The 18,067-nt window shown below is 42.7% G+C and overlaps 1 protein-coding gene across 1 annotated transcript; it reads left to right on the top strand.

Moving 5' to 3' along the window:
* The first annotated feature begins 1,547 nt into the window (after positions 1–1,547).
* Positions 1,548–15,272, top strand: CAVIN2 (caveolae associated protein 2). The gene is made up of 2 exons (XM_045032442.1): positions 1,548–2,190; positions 13,128–15,272. The coding sequence occupies exons 1-2, from the start codon at positions 1,711–1,713 to the stop codon at positions 13,917–13,919; spliced, it is 1,272 nt and encodes a 423-aa protein (XP_044888377.1). The 5' UTR covers positions 1,548–1,710; the 3' UTR covers positions 13,920–15,272.
* Positions 15,273–18,067: the final 2,795 nt, after the last annotated feature.

The following is an 18,067-nucleotide window of genomic DNA, read 5'->3' as shown; positions in this document are numbered from 1 at the left end:
GCATTTTATCCACATTAAATGTCATGATATAATATAGACACAATTGATATTAATTATTATTGTGAAGATCACAGATTTGTATGCAAAATAGGTGACTTTCAAAGTTGTTTAACTTTGATCACTTATGTTTGAAAATATACACATCAGAACAGTACATATTTCCAAAGCCCTCTAGGATTTTAGCTAAGTGATTTCCGCTAACTTTAATGAGAGGGCACAATGTCAGTTTCAACTGCACAGTACAGCTGAGACACCCCTACAGGCATTCTGTCTAGGTCAGGCTGGAGATACATTTGAGATACAGTGGGAAGAAGTTTGCACTGTGATTCTCCAGGCTGTGGCTCTCCTGAGGGTACACAGAAGACCTCCAGGGCTGTGAAGCCAGCACCTTTCATAAACATTACATTCACATAAAGCTCAAAGACCCAATCCTGAAAACACTTTCACACAAGAGCAGCCCCACTGGGTTCACATGCATAAAACTAAGTATGTACATAAGGCTCCGGCACCCTTGAGCTGATGCAGAGGCCTTTTGACTTCTGTGGGGCTGCAGGAGGGCCCAGGGATCTACTCACATGCATTCAGTTGCAGGATCAAGGCCCCTGTATTTTTTAAAGGCCTTCAAGACAGTCTCTCATTTTGCCCTTCCAATTAACTGTGGGCACAAAAGATAAGACATTTAACTACTTGCTTTGGGAGCACAATCAAATAGCTACATGGTTAAATCCAACCACTTTTTTCTGCAGGTGTGGACACAAAAATGCAGATGCAGCATTAGAAGCCATCTTTACATAGTTTTAAAAAATTATAGAAATGAGACTATTACGAAGTTCTCTGAATTACACTTGAAATATTTTTCACACAGCAGAGCTTCGTTTATCTCAGTTGTAACTCAGAGAACTCAACAGCAATTGTATTGTGTTAAAGGGCCTGATCCTGGCTCCTTTCATTGCCCTGAGCCTCAGGCAACGGGTGTGGTTGGATTTTATTTACTTATTACCCCCACCCCCCCCACACATACACACACACCCCTTGGTGGCTTTCATAAACCCACTGAGATATTTCTCTTCACAAAAAGAGAACTAAAGGTGCCTTAAACTTTGTTCCCCTGCCTCTCTCGGGTCAGGCTGAAACCCACCAGCCAGCCCAGAACAAGGGCCAAACAATACTTCCCATTAAAATCACTCGGTCTCGAGGGAAAAGGGCGGGTGTGGGGAGGAAAACACAAGCTCTTGTGTTGCACCCGTCGCATAGCAGGCGGCAGAAGTTTACAGGCTGCAGCCAACGGCTGGCGATGGAACTGGGCCACGGGGCCGGTTTTCTCCGCCTTGCATGAAGTCATGGTTGAAATATGACATCCCGCTGACGGGGCGGGGGGGCTATAAACCTGCAGCAGCAGGGGAAACGCTGGCGGGCCCGATCCTGCCCCTCCCCCCCCGCGCACACACACAGAGCCGGCTCCGGGATTGGTTTCCTCGCTGGGGAGGGGACTAGGACGCCTGTGCGCGCCGCACGAAGTTGCGCGGAGCCCGGCCTCGGCGGACTTTCGCCTCCCACTGGGTGGGGAGTGGGAGCCTTTAAGAGAGGCGGGAAGCGCGCTGGGCAGATCGCGTCCAGCGGCGGCTGCCTGCGGGTCCCAGCGGGCTCCAGCCGGGCGCGCCCCAGGAGCTGCGGAGGAGGCCGCCGGGGGCCCGTGCTGCGCGCCCCGCCATGGGGGAGGACGGGCTGCAGGCCGAGAGGAGCGGCGCCCAGGCGCCGCCGAGCCCCGAGGAGCACCTGGAGCAGAGCCCCAGCCCGGAGCCCTCGGGCAGCCCCAGCCCGCTGCCTGCCGCGCCGGGAGAGGCGATCCGGGACGGCTCGCAGGTGAACGCCATCACCGTGCTCACGCTGCTGGACAAGCTGGTGAACATGCTGGACTCGGTGCAGGAGAAGCAGCTCAGGATGGAGCAGCGGCAGATCGGGCTGGAGGGCTCGGTGAAGGGCATCCAGGGCGACCTGAGCAAGCTGTGCAAGCACCACAGCTCCACCAGCAACGCGGTCAGCAAGCTGCTGGAGAAGTCGCGCAAGGTCAGCGCGCACACCCGCGAGGTGCGGGAGCGCATGGAGCGCCAGTGCGCGCAGGTCAAGCGGCTGGAGAACAACCACGCGCAGCTGCTGCGCCGCAACCACTTCAAGGTGCTCATCTTCCAGGTCAGTCCGCTGCTGCCGCCTGGACCCTACTGCTCCCCACCCGCAGCTCTCCTGAACTTCCAGGGACCCCACCCCACCCCAGGGGTGGATGGTGCCTTCCTCCTACTTCTTGCCTAAGGTGACCAGATGGCAAGCGTGAAAAATCAGGACAGGGGATGGAGGGGTAATAGGTGCCTATATAAGACAAAGCCCCAAATATCAGGACTGTCCCTATAAAATCAGGACATCTGGTCACCCTACTCTTGCCCTGTCCTTGGGATCAGACCCATTGCAAGGGGCAGGTGGTTGGAGGTGCCCTCTCTCCAGTGCACAGCCACCTGGCCCCCTGCAGCGCCACCTCCACTCTTTCTGCCATAGCCACTCCGGCCAGGGATTGTGACCAGATAGCAAGTGTGAAAAATCAGAATGGGGTGGGGATAGTGCCTATATAAAAAAGATCCCCCAAAATCAGGCCTGCCCTATAAAATCGGGACATCTGGTTACCCTAGCCTTCATCTACCCTTGGGCAGCTTCATCTACCCTTGGGCAGAAGGTGTGGCCCGCTCTAGCAATGGGAGTCTAAGGGTATATGAAGGCTAGGGTGACCAGATGTCCCGACTTTATACTGCTCCCAGTATACAGAGATTAGTTCCCTTCATTCCCTGGTGAGAAATGTGGCACACGGAGCTGCACAGAACTTGTCAACTCTATGCCAGGCCTAGACACACCAGTTCCTCATCCTTGTGCAATGCATGGGCTTCACCCCAGCCATGCCTTTGCCAGATACTTTCAGAGCTGCAGGTGCTCCCACTGGGAGAACACCCTACTGAATTAAATGTGTGTAACCAATGCAATTTCCCTTGGAACCACATGCATTTGCCAGGTCAGTACTGCTAATGATGGCTCACAGGAGACACTTGGCTTTCTCGTGGAAATACACTGTTCATCTCAATCTTCCTAGGGCCACACGCAGAGAATGCTCAAATTCATCACCTGTGTAGAACACATCCTTTTTACATGGATACAAATACTTTCCAGACCAGTGCTGTGGTGAACTGTGCTCACTTCCCTTATACAACACATGCATGTCTCCCTGGCAGTATATATTCTCTCTCACTACTATTGGTGCTTAACTAGCAAGAACACTGATTCACTCACCCATGGAAGTAGAGTGCTCTTTATAAATACATTTTGCATTTCAGTGCCACACATAACACAAGCCACATTCATTACCATTCTGCAATACCACTACATTATCATGCATACACACATTCATGGCCAATACGTCTGCGTATTTTAGCATGTACAGTTGGTAACTTATATGCATGCAACAGTTCTTCAGAAAGCATGCACAGAAAACTTTGCATTTCACCAACCAGTTTATATTCACTTTTCCACAGGAAGGGGAAGGAATCCATTGCTGATGTTATGCTTTCATTGCAGCACAAGAGGAGCTAGTGGAAACTTTCAGAGAGAGCACATAATGCAATCGTTAACTCTTTGAGGTCACAACTGGGAAAAAGTAACCTGGCCATTTTGATCAAGGAAGTAAAATACTTATAATATTAATAGTTCTTGTTGCCCTCGACAAAATGCCAACTTTGATTCTTAGGTTGATCCCAGCATATTCAGCAATCTATTAAAAACAGAGTTGTAAAACTCAGCTTTCTGTTTCTCAGCCTTTCAGTGGCATGAATGAACAGTTTGCATATTTTCTCCTTTTTAAGCAATGATGTGGATTGTACACAACATGAATTTTAACCAAATATGGGACATGCCTTTTACTTCTAAAAAGTGTCACTGCAATTTTGTTTCAGGAAAATCCCATTTGACTTCAGCTAGTTAAATGCTGAAGTGTAAGTTTACCTTTTATCGTGTTAAATATCGTGTTAATTATATAGTCCACTTTCAGATATAGATAAATATATTTTTTTAATCAGGTTAGTACTAGATTTAAATATTTGGCAGGCTTAATTAATCTACAGCCCATTCCCTTAGGAAAGACCCCACCTTGCTGCTGCTTATTCTCTTGATGCTGTTGTAAGTTAGTATTTTAAAGACAGATGAGGAAGAGATCATGGCACGTATAGGGCTTTTGCAGCCCACGGTCTTCTCCACCTCAAAAGCAACTAAAAAGCTGACTGTGTGCCAGATGTATTAAAAGAGATGCAGTACCTAGGTTTCTAAATATTTTATTGAAATTTAAAATAGTACTCTCTCATAGGGATTAGATACCAAAAGATGGGTTTGAGATACAGAATTTAGATTGTAAACCTTTAAATGTGGGGTGAGTTTGGTGCCAAGGTTTTAATTCGATCCAAATGTTTCTTATTATTTATATTACAGTAGCAGCCAGAGATCTCGGTCAGAATCAGGGCATCATTATGCTAGGGGCTATACAATTTTTTTTTAAAAATGGACATCTTTCTCCAGAGAATGTGCATTCTAGGATTATGAAAAGATACAAGGGCTGGAAGAAATAGACAAAAGGGTGGGGGTAATGGTGAGATATTCGCTCAGTTCACTTCTTGTCTTGCTGGGGGCAGTTGGTAGTGCTTTTTAGGCATCATGGTAAAGGTTAGTCTTGAGGGATCTGAAGGAGGACAAGGCGGTGGCTTAAGAGGAAATATTTGCCAAATTAAATCCTCTGAAAAGTTCAGGAACCTTCAAAATGGAGGTTTCGGCCTGAGCCCTTCTTTAATACCAGGTTCCAAAATGCATTATTGGTCACAAAAACAAACCAAACAATGTAGGCCTATTTTTGCGAGTGACTACAGATGGAAATTCAGCTTGTGCAGTTCCATCACTCATAGAGATACTTTTGTACAGAAGGGTGTTGTGTCCTAAATCTCTCTTCTAAGGATACAGTGGACCCGACTCTCCTCTCACTTACATGAACCAACCCCTAGTTGATCCCAGTGTAAATCAGTGGAGCTAACCTGCTGTAAAGCTGGTGTTAATAGGAGAATCAGGCCTAACGCCCTTATTTAGCAAAGAAAAAAAATCACATTTAACGTCAGTAAATGTATTGCCAAGAGACCAGAGAGACAAGGTAGGTGAGGTATATCTTTTATTGGACCAACTTCAGTTGATGGAAGGAACAAGTTTTTGAGCTTCGCTCAGCTCTTCTTCAGGTCTGGGGATTGTAACTAGGGTGAAGAAGCTAACTACAAGTTAGGACAAATGGTTAAGCATAAGGAGTTCACACATGGTGCAGGGAGACCATTTAGTTTAAACTGAAGTGGGCAATTGAGGGTTAGAACGATAAGCATAGGGGGCACTCCATATCTGACTTCTCAGTCCTCATAGGAAACCTGCACAACACCTTCAAAAGACAAGTTTGGGAACTGAAATTCGTTGACACTAGAATTGGGCTAGATACTAAAAACCACGGCCTAAGCAGAGACACTGGTTATATGGTTCATTACAAGAATTTGTAACACACCCTGCTGCCTGCTCACTTTTAGCTGCCCACTTTATTTTAAGTGGTCTTCTACAGCAGTGTTTCCCAAACTTGGGATGCCACTTGTTCAGGGAAAGCCCCTGGCGGGCCAGGCCCGTTTGTTTACCTGCTGCGTCCGCAGGTCCGGCCGATTGTGGCTCCCACTGGCCGCAGTTCGCCGCTCCAGGCCAATGGGAGCTGCTGGAAGCATCGCGGGCCAGGGATGTATTACGCTTCCCTACACAAGCGGCGACCCAAGTTTGGGAAACACTGTTCTACAGCATGCGTGAACCTCTTATGCCTAACAGTCTGGCCTGAGGTTAGCTCAGACACTCTGGTTACCTTCCCCAGATCAGATCAGAAGAAGTGCTCTGTGAAGCTTGAAAGCTTGACCCTTCCAAAACAGAAGTTGGTCCAATAAAAGATAATACCTCACCTACTTTGTCTCTCTCATGTCCTGGGAGCAACATAGCTACAGAGATTGCAATACTTCTTGTCAGTAACACAAACCAGCTGTTAAGAGAAACTTGGGTGTCTTGTGGACTGAAGTCCCAGGCAAACATCTCCTGGCCTGTCACATTTGAGTGGCTGGTGTGAAAAAGCTGTTTGGAGAGGTTGGAATTCTCTCCCAGGAGTGAAGATAGGAGGGGCTGGGATTTTCCACCCCAGAGGCTGTGCTGTTCTCTTTGCGAACTTGTATTCAGCTCAAGGGAACAGACTGACCACACCCTGGCAAGGATCCCAAATGTTCGCCATGATGCTTTTCTGTTGCCTCTTTCTTTCCTTCTGCATAAGCCTGCTAATAACTGTTACCTGTCCGCAGATCTCCACAAAAGCGGTGTGGTCTCTTTAATAGATGTTTAATATGGAAAAGACCTATTAGTCCTCTAGACTGCCCCCCAGCAAAAGAATTGTACACAGGAAAAAGCCCAAAAGGATGGGTGGATTTGTGTATGACAGTGGTCAGGGACCTCTGGGCAAAAGAAGCAACGGCTGCTATGATACATTATTAATATCAGATTTGTTTTTTAAAAGGAATTTGGATGTAGGGCAATTTTGTTTAGTTTAGGTTTTATTTTCTGCTACTTAAAAACAAGTTTAACTTTCATGCTGTGTGTGTCTCATTAAGGACTGTCTCCTGTTTTAGAAAAACAACTTCACGTGAAAATAAAAAGCACAGATTAGGGACTCAGTTCTGAATTTGAGTTTGCTCCCTGTTGCTGTTTTAACAGGAGCATTGGGTGTGTAAGGAAGACATAACTGAGCTAAGGGTTTGTATTTTCTGAGGACAGGCTCTGACTTGTTAGCATCAGATTTCCCTCAATGTGTACACTCAATATGAAAATACAGTGAGAAAACTATCAATTTGCATATTTTATATTCAAATGTACTTAATTTTTTTTCCTCCCTAGACTTTCTGTATTGTTCCTAGCTTGCATATTTCTTTAACTGATTCCATATTTTTAATGTTGTCATATCTAAACATGTAGGGCTTTAAAAATTATTACAGATACCATAAGAGGTGCAGCAGTCTAAAACACTGAAGTGACTGTTTTTAAATCCTTGTTAAGCTTTGGCATTGTTCCTGTCTGTTTTGTTGCAACCTCATGATCAACACGATTTTGGACTGCACGGAGTCAGAACAAATTTCATGCTGTCACACACGCATTAAGACAGAGTGAAGGGGGGGGGGGTGTGACGTAGTAAAATCCAAAATAAAGAGGAATGCGGCCTAGCGTTTCAATAAAATCTCATTTACTATTGGATGGGACAGAAAAATATGCTAAATTATAGCTAGGGGTCAGTATATTGGTATTCAAGCCCCTTCCAGTCACTGCAGTTAGTGAATATTTGATCTTGAAATGAAGTGAGCAAGAGAGAGCCACAGGCAAGTAACTATGTGTTTGCATTTTGTTGCCTCAACCAGCATAACAAACAGCCTTCTGAAAAAGCACCTTTATGTTCAAAAGTAAAGAAATAAAGAAAAAGGGAAAGTAAGCAAGCTATGGATGATGTGCTGAAAACTTAACTTATTAGAGAACTTGTCTCTACAACGTCCTGCTTAGTACTGTGCCCACACCCGTCTACAAACTCAAAGAGCAGGTGTGGTCTGAGGAAAAGTGGAAGGAGTTAAAGCTGGTCTGACCAATAGTAAACTTACTCTCGACAGAAATCTGCTCTGCATTTAGCAAAACATCCATTTAGAATATTAGATGGTTAAGCCTTGAACGGCCCTCTGAAAAATAACAAGGGGGGGGGGGTTTAGAAGTTTTCCTCTGCATGTCATGTCCTCTTATTACATAGTCTTCTCTAGATGTAGCCAGTTAAATGCTCCTATCTTCCCCAACACAGTGCGTGCAAAGGTGTCTCTCTTCAGTGGTGATTCTAGCCACACCAGCGGTGGGTGATTTAAAAAAGAAAAAAAAATTCTCACTAGTGTTTGTTATAAATACTCACTCACATGGTTCAAATTTTTATAGTACATTGTTATGAATGTGAGGCTTTTCCATAGCTTTTACTACAAAGGAGAAGTGTATATATACCCATAAACAAGAGCCCCCAAAACGACTGCGTAAAACCTCTCTGCCTGTGGTCTCCAACCTTTTTATGCCCAAGATCACTTTTGGAATCTAAGGGCAACTCAGGATCTACCTGCCCCTTCCCTGAGGCCCTGCCCCACTCACTCTCCCCCACCTTCACTCACTTTCACCAGGCTGGGGCGGGGGGGTGGTGCAGGCTCTGAGCTGGGGCTGAGGGGTTTGCAGTGTGAGAGGGGGCTTTGGGCTGAGCCTAGCGCAGGGGTGCTGGCTCAGGGGGTCAAGGCTGGGGCACAGAAGGGGATATGGGATGCTGGCTGTGGAAGAGGGCTGGGGTGCAGGAGAGGGTATGGGGTGCTGCTTCCCGCCGGGCAGCACTTACCTCTGGTGGCTCGCAGTCAGCGGCAGGCGCAGCAAGGTTAAAGCAGGTTCCCTGCCTTCCGCAGTCGCACACCACTCCCGGAAGGGGCCAACGCACCCCGGGGGTGGAGGGAAAGGGGGTACGTGGCTCCTCACGCTGCCCCCTCTCTGTAAGCACTGCCCCCCACAGCTCTCCTGGCCAGTGGTGCTTGCAGGCAGGAGCAGCATGTGCAGAGGGAGACCCCTGCCTGCCTCCGGGGCTGCAGTGGCTGCTTCCGGGAGCGGTGTGGAGCCGGGGTAGCCTTAGGCAGCCACACTGCACTGCCACTGGAGATCGCGATCAACTGGGAGATCCTCTAGGATTGACCAGTTGATAGTAATCGACTGGTTGGTGACAACTGTTCTGTGCTGACCAAGGACCTGATCTTGCAGAAACTACTCAGGTCCTGTTGACTTCAGTAGCAGTTCCACATCCATGGAGCACTTGCACTATTGTGTCCCAACTGAGGACATTAGACACAGAATACAGAAAGGCCACTCTTTAGTTGTGTGTAGTAATGACTGATCTGGAAAAATGCAAGCCTTGTTTTAGCTTTCTAGAGATGGGGGATGGAAGGGAGATACATTTTGATCCCATCTCAGAATTGGTTCGCATTTTTCTCCTAGTTTTGATCCAGTCCAAGAGATCAGATGCTTAAATTTTATCTGGAAAAATTAATAGATGGTACTTTCATGCTGGAGTTTTAAAGTGTACTCATCCTGGCTGAACTTCAGTCCTGTAGCCTACCTAACACAACCAAATGTAAGATAATGGAGCTCAGAAGGACTTCTGGGTAGACTGCAGTCAAAGTTAAAGATATCCCATTTATTAACATGCTCATAGTAATCATTTTTAAAACAGTATTGAGCAGCAAAGCAGATTTCATTCTAGAGATTTTATTCTATTATAATTTGCATTTTTGTTGTACCTGCTATCTAAGGATCCCATTATGCTTTACAAACATGAATGAGCCAAATCTCAACACTCACTGAGAGAGGAAAGTACCTCCATTTTACAGGTGGAAAAACTGAGGCACAAAGGTTGATTTACACAGGAAATCTGTGAGGGGATGGGAATAAGCGCCAGACTTCCTGATTCCCACATCTGTGCTTCAGCCACAAGTACATCCCACCTCTGTAACTTTAAATGAATAATTAGCTGATTATTATGGAGCATTATAGAGGTTATGAATTTTTATCTACTGAAAACTGGATGTTTCAGGGCCCCCCCCAGGTTTTTTAATATTAAAATAAAATGTTTATAATGTTTTTAGAATTTGCAGTACTTTGATTTAACAGTTTAGAAATGTCACTGAATTGACCTTGAACTGAACAGTGTTGGTTCATCTCTGGATCAGACTCAGTATATGATCAATTTCACGTGAAACCATTTTGCTATATTAAATATTTTTTAAGATCCCACTCATCCTTACTCGGACAGAATTCCATGAAAGTCAAAGGGAGTTCTACCTGAGTAAGGATGGGAGGATTTGGGCCTTTTATTTTATATAGTTCAGCTTTTAAAGCAAAGCTTAATACATCCTGATCAATGTAATTTACAAGTGATTGTCTGAAGCCTTGTAATCCAGGGGTCCCCAACGCGGTGCTGACAAGCGGCGTCATCGAGAGGCATCGCTCCCGAATTTCTGCGGCATTTCGGCGGCGACGCCTCTTGATGACGCCGCTTGCCGCCGACAAGTGACGTCATCGAGAGGTGTCGCCACCGAAATGCCGCAGAAATTCAGCAGCATTTCGGCAGGTGTTCCACCGCTGCCACGCCAGACGAAAAGTTGGGGACCACAGTTGTAATCTGTTCTATTCACATTCTTATACCTGAATACTGGACCATACAGAATTGTACACAAAACTTCTAATTGTCCAGATTTAGAAAGAATACTTTTATACTTGCTGTCTCATATTTGATTCTCCAAATAGTTGTATTGGGGTCAAATGAGCAATTGTACCCACTCATATAGTCCATATTTCGGTAATGAAATTGGAGAACATTATAAATATTTGAATTGCAGTAAGAGCTTTTTTGGATCGTTAAAGCTGCTGTGATAAATAGTTGTTTTCTGGTCACCGTAAACCAAGTTAAAAATCACAAGACTACATACTGTGCCCACTTATTTCCAGTACTCAGCACCAGAACAAAATCTTTCTATGTAAACATGTAGCAAGAGTGACCGTTTTATTAGGATTCCACTGTGGGAAAAGTACAGAACATTTTGGGAGTGTCCTTTGTCCAAGTTTATTATTAATTGTTAGTTCAAGGTCAGTAGAAACAGAAAAGTGAAATATACAAATATCTCACAAAAGTGTTTTCCATCCTTTTTCTTTTGTAACCTTGAAGAATATTCCTCACGCATGAAGCATGCTTGTTTAAAATTCTGTCCATAGGTGTACGTATAATTTGTTTCCAGGAAGGCTACGTAGCGGACTAGCAGCAAAGGAATGTGACTTTACATTTTGTATGTGGCTTGGTTTTTTAAAATAAAGTTTGGTGTTTGCAGTGCATTCATCCAGTCATTCCTGTGCAGCCTCACCAGAAATCTTAACCAAAGAGACCATTTTCTCTAGGGATCACACCCCATGCTATTGAACAGAGCTTTTGAATTGCATGGTGTTTTTCCCCTTAAATGTAGTCTCTTGTCCACTAAAGACAGACCTGAAACCATCACATCTGGCACGTAGCCCTTTCTATATCTAAAAGATGTTTTGAATTTTTTCCCCACAGTCTGTAGCTCTGAAAGAGGTGACAGGGTATCTCCTAAGCTTTGCCAAGTTAAAAATGATTAAGTAATATGAATGCAAAACATGCAGCTATTACAATGGTAGGAAAAGAAATAAAGGAATATTCTAGGTTTGCTTGCTTTTCTTTCTTAGGACACAATCCTGCAGAAACCTGCCACCAAACATAGTGCTTACTACTGGGAGATGTCCCTTTTGAACTCCTCAGGGTTGCAAGCGCTGTACTCAGTAGTAACTATTTGCACGAGGTGGCCCTTAATTTCCAGTTCCAGATCTTTCCCCTGCTCAGCCTGCTCTTTATTTAGAGACTTCTTCTAGAATACATCCCTCCCTGACCTTTCTTGGTTATTAAAAAAAAAAAAAATAGGCAGCTGTTGTCCAGCTCAAATGCTTGATGCAAAGAACTACTGTTATTCTCTATGGCATGTAACATTAATTAGCCTCCTTTAATTTTTGCATGATTTTTTAATTTCAGTTTTTAGAAGTCTCATCGATGTGTTTAGTTTATATGTCCCATCCCCCATTCTCCCCCCCCCCCCCCAAATAAAAAAAAATCAGTACCATTCCTTCTGCATTGGAAACACAACATATTCTAATCCTCATGGGATGGATCGCCTCTCCTACCGTAAAACCCACAGGAGAGGAATAAGGGAAACCTGCGCAAAGTTCTTCAGAGTTTCTACCATGATACTCCATCAAGGGAAAGGAGAGGCTGGGTTCCAAGCCACCCAGAAAGGGTTTGGGGTTAGACCGCACACAGCTCAAAGGATCCCTGAGGGATCTGCTCCCCCACATGGAAACCTCGTGCCCCCTCACTAGCTGTGGAGCACTTGTGGCTGCCCATAGGGCCTCCTTTAAAAGCCAAGCCTCTCCCCCTTCTGCTGCTTCCTGCTCTCCTCCCAGAGCTCAACCCTGCAGGGCACTGCTCCATCCAGAGGAGATGGTGACATGGGCAGGGTGAGAGCAACGTGCCAAAGGTCTCGTCCCATGTGAATCAAGGTGGGCAAAATCCGGCTCCATCAAACTGTTACAGCAGTGTTCAAGCTACTGCAATCGAAGTTAAACAGAACTCAAAATATTGAACCATATCATCAGTGGCAGTAAAACTTATTGAAATCAATGAGGCTTAACCAATTTACACCAGCAGATTTGGTCCATTCTTTACAAACATACTTTACCGACTTTTAGCAACCATGTATTTTTCTCTCTCAAACACAATTAATCCTACTTTCCATGCATATTGCACTTTCCATCTGAGGATCTCAAAACGCATAATATTTTAAGGAAATAAGACATGCTGTACCTGTGTCATAGGTCAGCAGTATATCCCTGTTTTACAGATAAGGAAACTGAAGCACATAGAGGTTATATGACTTGCTTGAGGGCATGTGGTGAGTCTGTGACAGAACCAAGAACTGAACCCAAACTTCCCAAGTGTTCAGTCTCATGCCTTAACCACAACCCAGCCTTTTCCTCTAGCTTTAGATTTACAGCTTTGTGGTTAAACCCTTATTAGTAATATCTAATTTAAATGACAGAATAGGATTGATTCATATGCTATATCTATATATTCTGAGCCCTCTGAAACTGAAATCTCACAGTTGGCAACTCATTTGCCTTAAGCTGTACAACAGAATGGTTGAGAGGGTTTTGAGTGGCTTCTTGCTGGCTAAATATACCAAAACATAAAAAATGCTCAACATCCTTCATCTCATTGTAAAAAAAAAACAAAAAAAACCCCAACAATGTAACATTGTGCAGGTTTATGCTTTGTTTATCAAATTTGTATCCTGTGAACTATGAAACTCAAATATTGTCAACTCTTTCAGGAGGAAAATGAGATTCCTGCCAACGTGTTTGTGAAAGAACCCGTTCCCAGTATTACAGAAGGAAAGGAAGAGCCTGTGGATGAGAACAAAACTCTGGAAGAAACCTTGCATACGGTGGAGCTGTCATCCGATGATGAAATGCCTCATGACGAAGATGGTCTAGATGACAGCGTAGAGGAAAAAATGGGAGAATCAAGAGCTGAGAAGATAAAAAGATCAAGCCTCAAGAAAGTGGACAGCCTCAAGAAAGCATTTTCTCGCCAAAATATTGAGAAAAAGATGAACAAGATCAGCACAAAAATTGTGTCAGTTGAACGACGGGAGAAGATTAAGAAATCGCTCACCCCACATCATCAGAAATCTTCCTCCTCAAAAAGCTCCTCTTTCAAAGTGTCTCCCCTCACACTGAACGTGAAGAAAGTCCATGAAGGAGATACCCTTGCTGAAAATGAGGACAAACCAACAGAAACTACAAGCAGTGAGCAGGCAGCGAATGAGGAGGAGACCTCATTTACTGAGGGGCTCTCGGATATCACACCTCCAACTTCTCTAATTGAGGAAGGCAAAGCAATAGCTGATTCTCTGGAGAAAGAAAGCAGAGAAGGGGATGTGATGATAAACAGCAACATTGAGCTCTCAATTGTTGAAGATGATGAAGAATATGGGACAGCACTAGAAGTTTCTAGCCAGAGACTGTATGATGAAAGAAACAAACCAACCAGTGAGGAAACAGAACAATCTGATGAAGAATCAACTCAAGCAGCTGTTCTCCAGATAGACCAAACCGCATAATAAATCTGAGCTTTCCTTTGTGTTCAGAAATGCAAACAGGTTTAGTTAAGCAAAGAAGCAGTGTATATTTCTGTTACACATACAATGTATCGGGTGACAATGATTAAGTTTGTTTTCTGTGCAGTGCTAATGTATTGCATAGTATTGAGATGCAGCGTGAACAAGGTCTACACTATGCAGGCAACCTACAAAGGTGCTCTACTCCTATACTAGGTCAAACAGCTGGTAATATTAATTTAGAGTTGCTGCAGTCAGTTGCAATTGGAGATATCAGGAAAAGACCCTGACCAGTGGAGGTAGGCTGGTCAACTGGATTTTTAAAGTTAGATCAGGGAAGTGCTTGGATAGTAGTCAAGAAATATTTTTTCCCTCTTATTGCAGTATTTTGTAGCTGTGTAGTAGTTTTGATATAAACTTAATGTCACTGAACACTCTAACTTAGCTTACCTTGCCTTACCATGTGCTGGATATGCTAATGGCTTCAGTAATTGTTGTATATACGTGTATATTTTATTTTGGGCATGGCTCCATTTTACTTTCTGACTAGAAGAGCAGAATATGCAAAGGGTGAAATCCTGCCTCCTGAAATCAGGGGAGTTTTGCCATTGAGTCAATGGGGCCAGGATTTCACCCAGAGTCTTTTGTTAGTCACTTAATAGAAACAACTGTGTTTATATGGCAAAGGGAGACATGATTTTGTAATTTACAGCAGTTTATAGAAATAGATGACTGACAAGGATGAATGTGTAACTAGCTACAGTACTTACCAGGAGATCTTAGGTAATGCTTGGCAAAAACAGTGACAGAGATAGAAACAAGGGATGATATGATAGAAACTTAGAGGCGATATGATGAAAGAGCAGAAGGGGAGAATGTGAAAAAGAAAAGGAAAAAAATCTCTACTGCCAGCATAAAGAATATACCGTACACTCAAATAACACAATTAAATTTCTACTTATTCCTTAGAGCAGTATATTTTCCATCTTTGCACCTGTACCTAAGAATATTTTGAAAATAGCATAACTTATCTATATAAAGATTTTCATATATGTAATGCTTTACCTACAGAATAGTTACATAGATACAGGGATGTAAGGACAATTTTTGAAAAAGGTAAAGTTTTGTGTTTCTGGTCAAGATGTTGAAGGATAACAGTGTGTTGTGGTTTTAACTGTTTGGCAAAGAGGCCAATTTATACAATTCGTGGGGTTGGATTCTCCACCAACTTTACAACTTTCACACAAAAAAATTCCTATATATTCTCAAATTACAGGTTGCAAATTTTGAAAAGGCATTAAAAATGAGGGGTTAAAGAAATTTCATTCCCTTTGAATTTTCATTCCAGCTACTTAATGAAAAAAAAAAGATAAAACCCTTAGTTGCCTTACATCCATGTTATTTTTATGCATTGTTTGTTTGTTTTCTGTTGTTTCCTGAATACTGAATTCTTGTTACATAACATTGCACTAACATGTTGCTTCCTTCCTTGTATTTAAAATTACAAATGATTTTAAAAGTTTTCTAAGAAAAAATACACATTACAGAATGCTTACCAGAGATCACACCGTGGAGGGAAGCAATCTCTTGAACCAGTAAATCTCACTGGAAATTAGCCTATAAGCATAGCGGATTTTAAACAGGCACTGTTAAAAGTTAAGCTCTTTATTATGTAGTATCATACAAGAACTATCATCTGTAAGAAGAATGATGACATAATCCATGCAGCGACATTATTTTGTATTAACCAAAATGTAACTCAGTTATTCAATACTTGTAACTAACTACAGATGTGATGAAGTAAATAAAAAAAAATCAAACTAATATAAGCATGTCAGTGTTTGGGCAAAGAAATAGGAGAGGTTGGTAAAAACAAAATTAAAGACTAAACATTTACTACTTGGTTTATGTCCCAATTGACCCAATAACATTTATTTCTTGTTCCCTTGTTCTTATTTAGAAATCCAAGCACCATTTCTCAAATTTAACTTTTCAAACATCACCTTGCCAGCTTGCTAAAGCATCTGAATATTTTCAGACAGCTTGATAAATTTGATAGCTCCATCTGCATTTTTATTGCATTGTACTAGACTTAATACTTTAAATACTCCTACAAGCATAATTGTATTGAACTGTACATTTTGTTTAGTCACACAGATAAATTTGTGTCTTCTAGAGTGCCACATAGCCTTAGTAGACTTAATTTTACTGACAGGCCAAAGCATACATGTTTAACCTTTATGGAACAATTGTCAACTTCTTGCAGCTATGAAATGCTAGCTAGGGAACCTAACGATGTCTGTTTTGTTTCTCCTTATAAGCTTTAATTCAAACAGTACCACTGGGAAAAAATGGCAGACAGACACTTTGTCATGTTTTACACACACTGGACTTAATTACATGCTCGGTGTTCTAAGAGCTTTAAAACTCCATACAGTAAGAACTCCAGGTGTTCAGCACCTTTGAAAAATCAGCCCAATAGAGAATTAGTACAAATAATTATTTCATAAACATCACATACACAGGGATTAGTCATAGGGCCAGAATTAGAAAAAAGTTTAAGATTATATATTTATACATTTACAAGGACCAACAGGTCCAATGTCAAATTATCTTTGTATAAAATTCATAAGTTTATTCTGTTGTCTGCTATCTGCTTTATTGCATCCCATAACTCAGAGAAATTCCTTTGTTCCAAGCTATCTTAAAGTCCCTTTCTGTCTTTGATTTCCTTGACTCCTGAAAATGAATATTAGGCCCTATAATATACTTTCATAGCCAATTGTCTGCAGTGGCAGCGTGATATTTTTTCAAAGAAAAAAAAATTAAATATGTGATTGTCAACCTGACAACTTACACATTTCAGCCAGGGGCATGAATCTTCTTTTTTGTGATGACAGGTATTTATATATTTAAACAAAGGTGCATCTACTTCTCTGGACACCCTTGATATCATGTAAAAAAAAATGTAGGTTTCTTAACATGAGTTTTGCGCAAAGATTAAGTACAGTAAGGACAATATGATAGAAATACTTACATTAGTGGCAGCCTATAGCTGCTGGTGCTTCTATTTCCAGTGTTATAAAAACTGCTGACATTCCTATCCACTTCTGGGTGAAAAGGCAAGGAGCATCCCTTTGACCTTCATTTGTTATCTCTAGCACTGGACACTATAAGAAGACAGCTCTGTGAAAAGACATGGTGATATGGGCCTTCTCTATCCCTTTATTATCAAATAAGGAGAATCGGATTGATGGCTTGCACTACAAAAGCTTTGTTGATCAAAAAGAAAGATACACATGCCAGAAGTTACAGTATTTTTACACTGTTTACACTGAAGAAATTAAAATACAGTTTTCCATCTGGCCTGGTAACCTCTATAATGCGAACACTAATTGATGGCCATACAAGTTATAGTGTTGGGTATGCTCAGTAAAGCTAGTGCAAAAATGACACCTTGTTAGTGAACATACCTGCTGACAATGGGACCAGTCCAACAGCCACTAATGTCAGTGGAAAGACTCCCATTGACTTCAGTGGGTTTAGATTGGGCTCTGTGAGTCACATTATGCCCCAGAGCCATACATACAATTCCCATTGATATGAGGACATGATATGGCTCTGTATCTCCCTAATCCTATTCGCTTAGTTCATCAACAGAATAAAAAGTTTTACTGCTGTCAGCAGTGCAGAGCCAACACAGCTGCAGAAAAGCAAGCTCTATTCTGCTTTGAATGGTGCATCATTAGCAAAATTTCCAGCTAAGTTCTGATTCCAGGGTCTTTACTGTTGGTAATTACATACAAAGGAGAGAACACAGCTCGATTTTCAGATAAATTGAGTTTGCAGTTGGAAAAAAAAAAATCTGGTTTTGAACCTATAACCTGAGCAAACATGCTGCAGAACCCACTGATGGCGCACGAACATGAAATGTCAAGCTGTCATTTTCACAGCCAATTTTCTTACCATACCTCATCACTGAAAGTGCTGGAGGGCAACTGTGGTTTGCAAACCCATCCCTTCTAATTATTTCCCCCCCTAAAGGTGAGTAAGATAAGATGGGCTACTTTCAGGGGTGTAAAGATTGCGCTTCTCTGTGCCACCTCAATCCCCTGCTTGCTAGTGGGAAGATTAATCTCAGCAAAGGGCAG

Source organism: Mauremys mutica, chromosome 10 (genome assembly GCF_020497125.1).
Source record: "Mauremys mutica isolate MM-2020 ecotype Southern chromosome 10, ASM2049712v1, whole genome shotgun sequence".
Classification (NCBI taxonomy): Eukaryota; Metazoa; Chordata; order Testudines; family Geoemydidae; genus Mauremys; species Mauremys mutica.
Note: the sequence above shows the minus strand (reverse complement) of the source record. Positions and strands in the feature narration are given on the sequence as shown.